The sequence below is a fragment of the Fulmarus glacialis genome, unplaced genomic scaffold, assembly GCF_000690835.1.
Source record: "Fulmarus glacialis isolate BGI_N327 unplaced genomic scaffold, ASM69083v1 scaffold40349, whole genome shotgun sequence".
NCBI classification, from domain to species: Eukaryota; Metazoa; Chordata; class Aves; order Procellariiformes; family Procellariidae; genus Fulmarus; species Fulmarus glacialis.
In genome coordinates, this window is record NW_009234632.1 from 43,060 (window position 1) to 50,961 (window position 7,902).

The window sequence follows — 7,902 nt, forward strand, 5'->3', positions numbered from 1 at the left end:
GTAATTTCATTGTATTTTCCTGTCATTAAGAAAGTATTGTGCTTCAAGCAGATGAAGGACAGCAAAATTTGCAGACCCATTATTACTGGATAGTGGTAGCAAAGAGAAGTGCATTACATTTGCCTACAGATATGTGAGTGTGTTTTAGCATCCACTTTTTGTTTCTTTAAAAAAAAAAAAAGTATCAATTTAGAGGACGAAGCAGAACTGTGGTTTGTAGAAGACAAGCCCGGACACACCAGTGTCTTCAATCCACTGCTTCCATGTCTGTGTCCCCTGTTTGCTCTGCAGACTGACCGTGGACAGATGGCTCCACTGGGTCATCCACATGTTCTGCAGCTTTTGGTGCACTTTTTGTGGGTACTGGCACAGTATTCCCAAGGGGAGTGGGCATGTTTTGTGTGGGTGTTGGCACGTTTTCGGGGGTTGCTGGCATGCTTTCAGTGGGTTTTGGCGTATTCTCAGTGGGTACTGGCACGCTCTTGGGAGGTATTGGCACACTTTCTGTGGGTGGTGGCACCCTTTCTGGGAGCGCGGGCATGCTTTTGGTGGGCTTTGGCACGTTCTCAGTGGGCGTTGTCATATTTTCAGTGGGCACTGGCGTGCTCCCAGTGGGTGCTGGCATGTGTTCAGTGGGCGCTGGTGTGCTCGTGCTGGGCTGCTCACAGTGATTCCCGGCCTCTGGCCATGGGGTGAGAGAAGAGGGGAGCTCTGGCACCAGGACAGCATTACAGGTTTGAGTGTCACCGGTCTCTGGATTGCTGCTGTTGCTTGGGAGGGACTCCTCTGCCTTGTGGGACACCTTGAAAGCTTCAGCCAGCTCCTTCAGCATGTTCTCGTCAGTAGTGCACAGCTCAATGCTTGCCTGCTCAGAGGAGGAAGGGCTCGTATCAGCGTCATCATCTTCTTCCAATATGCCATTTCCATTCATCTCTTCAGGGAACTGTGCTTGCTTTATTTTTTTGTACAATTCATTCCTCTCTTCCTGCAGAGCCCGGCAAAGGTTCTCTAGCCTCTGGATTTTCAGCATGAAGCATTCATATTCCTTGGACCTCATGGCTTTCTGTGGTCAAAGACATCAGACAAAGGCGCAGGCTGAGTTTGTGTACATGCAATTCATTGGTGGAACTGGCAGTTAGGAAACAATTTGAGATCTAGGCAGCCCTCACAGGACTCTGCCAGGTAGCTGGATTTCACCCACTGCTCTGCAATAACTATGGTCTTTTGTACTGAAGCTTCAAGAGGAAACTCACCCCTGTTACTGCAGTGTATTGTATTAGCATCCTCCATACAGATTCAGATCAATTTCACTCAAAGTTTTTGCAGGAATACCTGCCGATGATATGTAGAGGTGGAAGAACATAGTGGATGTTCATACAGAGAAGCATCCAAAAGCCTACCTGGACTTCTGGTGGGTGTGGGTGAGAAATTTGAGGAAAACAAGCTGTATTATATTTTTTGTTTATTTTGCTTCTAGGTTCTGTGAGAGCAGCCTGAATTGGAACATTTTCTTGCTTCTACACCCAGTGAGGAAGCAAGAGATACAGAAACCCCTAGAAATAGCAATAGCACAGAGCTACAAAGCTAACCAGAAAGACCTGGTCCAAGCTCAGTGTAAGTTTGGGGTGAAACTTCAGGCAGCCTCTTATCTTATTTGAACGAGTTCCAACATGCTTATGAATTTCCTCTGCAACGCCCCTGTGACAGCATGTTTAAAACCATGGTGAGCCACAGTACTTGCTTTTGGCTCTTAGAGTTTGCCTAAACAGGAAGTTAACGAAAGGCGTGAATTTAATGTTCATTAGCTAGAGCACATTAATTCCCTGGGTGGATGCTCTTATGCAGAAAGAAATTGGCATGAAGTGAGCTAATGCCAATTTGCTTCTATGTGAGAGCATTAACAATCACACATTTTTAGAGCACTTAAAATTCACAGTTACATAATTCAGTTTCTCATGGATATAATGAATGTCTCTGCACAATCTAAAAGCCCCAGCAGCTGGGAATTTTGTCTGTTTCTTTAAAGACATCTAATTATCAAGCTAGCTTGAAAAAAAGACCTTTAGGTTCAAAACCAAATTTTTCATTGATTTTTGGCTGTTTCAGGTCATCTCATCGCCTAGTTAAAGCATTATGTGGGGAAGGGGTGCATCCTGAGAAGAAAAAGACCGCTCACCTCTTCAATCATGTCCAGTAATGCTCTGTTACAGTTCTCAAACCTGGATTTCCATGTAGCAGTATCCTTTTCCAACTTCTTCATTTTCTTTGTCATCTATAGAAACAAGAGGAAAAGCTGAATCACAACAGGAATTCCACACTGCAGATTAAATTAGGGCAGCCCTTTTATTTAGGACTTTGGCTTACTCATAACGCTGCTACCAGCAGCTGTAGCAGCTGTGCTAATAATTTATGTTAAGGGATGGATTTAGTTTTAAGTAGCTGCCATATAACTTTCAGCCTCCAGTCTGCAGTCCTAAAGTAGGACCAGTTGATTACGTGTGTAAAAGTACAGCCAACTCCCACAGTACAAACTATCACAAAAACAAAAGGCAAAGAAAAGGTGGCATTATTCTGTTTGTCTCTTTACCAGACCACAGTGTTAGATTGCTGGGAAGTTAAGGAAGGGCTTGCATCTTCTGAGCCAGCACTGCCAAGGAAGTTCCCGCTGGATTACTCGCCTCTATACTACCTCCAGCCCATACCACTAGCTAAATAGCACCATCTTTCCCTTTGGTTTTCTGCAGGCTGAACTCTCTGTGAAGATGGTTAGAGGTTGCCTGGATCAGGGCAACCAGGATTTTGGACCCTGGTGGCAGAGCAGAACATTGTTTGTTATGAAAGTGGGTACAACATGTGGGTGCGTTTGTTTTTTGACTCCCATTCGTCACAGGAAATAAGTACAGCAGCTGCAAGGAAACAGTCATTTGGGCTTAATGGTGGGAAGGTGTTGGTGGGCTTCAGCTCTGCCCACACACTCCGGTGGGAAGACATGTAGCCTGTGTAAATGTTTCTATACCAGTGTCAGTCACCCCGGAGGCTCTGAGCACTCCTGGAGACATGGGCTGACAAATGCAGGTCCAGACCCCCGCTTTGGTATCTCTGAGGGGTCTGTACCCAACCACGACATTAGGTTTTAGGTAATACGTTTATTCTTCCAGGCAATTTTGGTTTTAGCTGAAAGGGAAAGTGAAATGTTCAGCTTGCAGCGCTGAAGTCTAAGCTGCTGTCAGTCATGGCCACATGTGCCCCAGACCTTATTTGGCTGTTGATGAGATTTTTCTCCAAAATAAGCAGAAATGGCCCCATCCAGATAAAATTATTGCAGTGAGAAATATCAAAATCTAAAAGGAGAGCGTCAAGCACAGAGTTCAGATATGACCTGCTACTCACTTTCTCCATCTCCTGTTTGAAAGTGGCAAATACTTCATTGCTTTTGGTCAATGTTTTCTGAAATTCTTCAAACCTTTCAGAGTAGAGAGTGATCTGCATTAACAGGGGAAAAAAACCACAGTAATTTCAGAGTCTCCAGGATGGTGAACTTCCTTGGTAGAAGATAATAAAATAAGTATTGTGTTTGGTCATGGAAATTAGCTCCTGTTTGGAGACCATGAAGCACAAACAGGAACTGTTTCAGGGAACTGAAACTCTCTGCATCTTTTTAAGGTTGCAAACTATTATGATTCCTCTGTTGCAGAAAGGTAAACTGAGGAAGAATAGAAAGACCCAGGCCAGTGATTTTAAAAAGACCTGGGAATTATGGGTGCCCTATTCTCCTGAATGTTGCAGCTATGGTGTCTCTACGCAGGGTGCCCAGAAGCAAAAGAATTCTCTAGAAGTGGAGATTTCTGAAAACGTTTCCCTTGGTAAGTCTGTGGAGACTTCAAGAGGACAGCATTAAAGTCTGCAAAGATTTCCAGTCCCTGCCTTTCCTCACAAGCCCTGTATGCTTCTTTTCTGTGTACAGTTGTGGCTGACATCTACAGGAAAGGACTCCTACAGAATGGAAAACAATAATGTCATCCCTGGGCCATCTCCGTGGGCAGGGACTAACCTGAGCTGGTCTGACCACAGATGCTGGGCAGGACCAGGCAGGAGGATTAACTCAATGTGAGAGCCAGAGTGGTCAGAGCTGTGCCTGAGGTCTAAGCCTTGCTTCGCCATGTAGACATCGCCAAACTCCAGCTTTAACCTGAGAGTGTGAGCTCTGGCAGGCTTTAGCGGAAGAGCTCAGTACAGCCTGGCTGCCCAGTTGTTTACCTGCCTTCTCGATTACCCAACACGCCAGGCTGGGAGCTGGGTGCAACCCTGGCTGTGCTGCTTCTGATGTCCGAGCAAGCTGGGGGAGAGGCATCCCCACATCACGCTGCAGCCACAGTTTCCCCTCTTCCATCTTTCCAGTCCCCACTCGGTGGCTCAGGCTGTGGCCAGGAACTTGTGCTTCACTGGACTCCACCGTTGAAGAGAAGCGTCGCTGCTCCCTTCCTATGTTATCTAGCATGCGGGGTAGCCCCACCACTGAGCGAAGCCCACCCTTCGCTTCACACCGCTGTGATCCTGCACTGGATTCCTTCAAGCTGCATCCCTGCACCGTGGCTTGAGTGAGCACCTTGTCGGCTCTGTTTTGTAGCCTGCGTGTGGACTGCAGCTGTGGGCAAGGCCAGCAAAGGCAGAGAAAATAATCCCCTGCCAGCGTCTTCTGCCAGCTTCACTTCACTTCATGAAGCAGAGAAGAAGAAAGATCTGTTGCAATGTGCCAGCTTTTAAGACTATTAGGGCTCCATATTTTGCTATCAGTTTACACTTGGCAGCCACGTGAAAGTTCATCTGTGGCTGTATTATGTCAGTACGACGTAATTTTTATATCTACAATCTGTGGATGTTTTTGAAAACCTCTAAAGATCTGAGGTTAATTTTTCTATAAGAATATCTTGTTTTCTGCTTTTTCTTTTTTTTATTTTTTTCTGGGTGAGAAAAGCTCTTTCAAAGCTCCAAAATCATGCAGGATGCTATATAGATAAAGCATCGTTATCTGCTCTTAGAAAAGAAGACCAGCTCCAACTCAGCCACTTCCTTCTGGTGCCAGAGCACCCCCAGCAGTGTTTAGGGGATCGGACATTTCATCTGTCCAGCCTGACAGCTCTCGTTAGAAAAAGAGTGACTGGCATAACATGCAGTGGCTGAGGCAGAGCATTGGGAGGTTCAAGACCAGGCTGCAGTATTCAGGCATCTGGCTGGAGGCTGGCTGCCCTCTCCACACTGGTGGGGAGCTGATTAAATGATTAGCTAGGAGCTTTTATTTTGTGTGGTGCCAGCCAACACATACCCTCCCCTGACACTGCTCTTCAGTTACTGAGGAAAAGAAGATTTAGAAAATGTGGCTAATAGTGGGGTGGGTTTAATATGGTTATGTTATGATTCATGTTCTTTCTGGTTAGTTGTTAGGATGCCCCTTAGAAAATGTCATGGCCATAATTGCAGCGTACTGTGGATGTGCCTGAGTTCAGTTTAAACTAGGTAGTTAGGGTCTCGGTGGCAGCCCTGCCGAGCTGGGTGAAGGCATGGGAGGTTAATCCGTGCAGTGCGCTCTGGTGCCAGTATTGGAGCTAGCTGACATGAAGCTTGCATGTGTGTATTTATACTAGGCTGCAGCCAGCGCTGTGACCTATGCACAAACAGAAACACGGGGATTTGTTGTAGCAGCCCGAGTGCCACAGCGTAAGTCAGACACTGATACCAAGTGGGACATTTGGAATAGACATCATGGCTCTAAGGAGAAATGCCTGAGCATCCCAAAGCTGGGTGAGGGAGCAGGGGTGGGAGCCAGCAAACCGGGGCTCCTAGACCACAGCCATTGTCTTAAAAAAACTCACCTCAATTCTCTGTCTCTGCTTTTCCCTCCCAACTTTCGCCTATTGTTTAATTAGATTAAAAACCTTTCAGGTTTGAACAGGGCAAGCTCTGATCTCAGCTGGGACCCTAGGCAGTACCATAGCACCAAGAATAGCTTCTGCAATTTAAATTTGAATAATAAATGCATGTGTTCATAATGGCTGGGAACTGGCTGTGAGAACTGTCTCTCAGTAGGAGCGTGCACTCATGCTCCTCAGTTAGGGAGACGAGGATCCCCTCGCTGCTGCCCACCGCCCACCCAGCTCCCCCGCCAGTGTGGGCAGGGAGAGCGGAGGCAGTGCTGCTGCCAGGTGAGAACTTGCAAGTGCAAGGCTTTGGGAAGTGGGGGCATCTCAGCATCACCATGCCATGAGGGTGCTACAGCGAGGACGCCCCTTCGGCCCTGTTACGTTCTTCTTGGTTGCCATAGCTCAGTGGTTGCACTATGCCGGCTACCAAAAATTAAAGGCCTCGGCTGACTTTTATCTTCTTGCTTTGTTTCAAATCACAAAGCTAAAAAAGTCTGCCTAAGCAACGTGCCTGGGGAGGGCGTGCAGCGTCCTGGTAAGCATCGCTGCAGTTTGGGTGTGTTCCCTGAGCTGGAGCCAGATCCCTGTCACCATTTGGAGGGCCGGATTCGGCTGTCTTGGGTGCGCTGTGCTGCCCAGAGCCAGGCTGGCATGAAGCTGATGTCCCCTGGTTCCTTCCAGCTCGAGGAAGCATTGGGTGTGTATCACCTCCTCTAAAAAGGAGTAATATCTCACTTGCTATAGCAGGCAGTGAGGGCTATATTATGGCTTCTCCTTATCTTGTTGGCCAACGTCTTCTCCTAATTTCTATGCAGTTGTTCCTCTGTTAATATCTATTTGGTATTTTGTGCTGTTTGCATCAAGGAGCTCTCTATGCTTTTTCTGTTCTGCACTTGCACAGCACCTTGCACAATGGCATCTGGTCCATGAGAGAGGCCCTTCGGTGCTAACATGCTGGAAATAATCATCATAATCATCATCATCATCATCATCATCCCAGTAATTCCAAATGGTGGCTGCTGTGTAAGTGACAGAGCTTTCACACTTGAGCAAAACACCTAACTGCATGTTTCATTTCAGCAAGCGAATCACTTAATTTTCATCTACGCAAGTCTGCAAGGGGCACGTTTATTATCAATGCCTTTGCAGACTTGTTTGACTGGATTTTTCTAAAAACAATTTTACCGTTTCAAATATATGCTTAATATATTCTGGCTTTTATCAATACCTTCAGTTTCATTAAACTGGCTGCAGAGGTCTGCCTGCATACAAAACTCTTTCTGGTTGAATGTAAAAGTTTAATTAAAACCACTCTGAGAAAATTGGGAGCAGGTTTGCAGTCAGGACAGACTCAGCTGGAGGTCTTTGAGGTTTGATTGCAGAACCTGTCAAACTGGTGTCAGCAGCAGTTTATGTGATATTCTTCAGTCTGCTACCTGCTTATCTCAGCCTTTGAAAAAACATGTAAAGGACCAAACCCCTCTTAGCATGTTTCCAGGTTATCAGTTTAACACTAGCCTTTCTTGACTGCTCAACAGGTAGGAATTAGACCATCTACAAGGGCAGAGCTGGAACGACTTACCAGAACCTTGAGCAAGGAGGGGGCCTGTTGATGGGCGAGGAGATGGGCAGCCGCAGAGGGGCTGCAGGACTGGCCCCCCCAAGCTCTGCTGGGGGGGATCATTCTCACAGGCAGGTCAAAGAAGGTAAATCTGCGTGACTGTTTCTGTAAGTCCAGGAAAACCTGTTGATGCTGTCTCTTTTTGATGTGAAAGTCTGGCATGTTATCTAGTGTTCTCACTCGTATTCAAGGTCGATTATTGCATTGCTCTCAAAGTGAAGTATATACTGCCTGTTTCTTGTTTTTACTGCCTTTCACTCCAGCCTGACTCTTAGTGTAATTTTGGCAAGTAATTTAATTTTATTGAATGTTTCAAATTCTAACTGAACACTGAAATCCTAGAGGCCCCTTTGTATAAGCCCT

At 46.3% G+C, this 7,902-nt stretch overlaps 1 protein-coding gene across 1 annotated transcript in view; it reads right to left on the reverse strand.

Annotated features, from left to right (window-relative positions):
• Positions 1 to 247: 247 nt before the first annotated feature.
• TXLNB (taxilin beta) overlaps positions 248 to 7,902 on the reverse strand; it is a gene marked incomplete at its 5' end in the record, with an annotated part of 8,728 nt that continues 1,073 nt past the window's right edge. The window contains 3 exons of the mRNA XM_009585708.1: positions 248 to 1,063; positions 2,177 to 2,272; positions 3,391 to 3,483. Coding sequence (XP_009584003.1) covers positions 248 to 1,063; positions 2,177 to 2,272; positions 3,391 to 3,483 — 1,005 coding nt within the window. The remainder of the gene's footprint in view (positions 1,064 to 2,176; positions 2,273 to 3,390; positions 3,484 to 7,902) is intronic.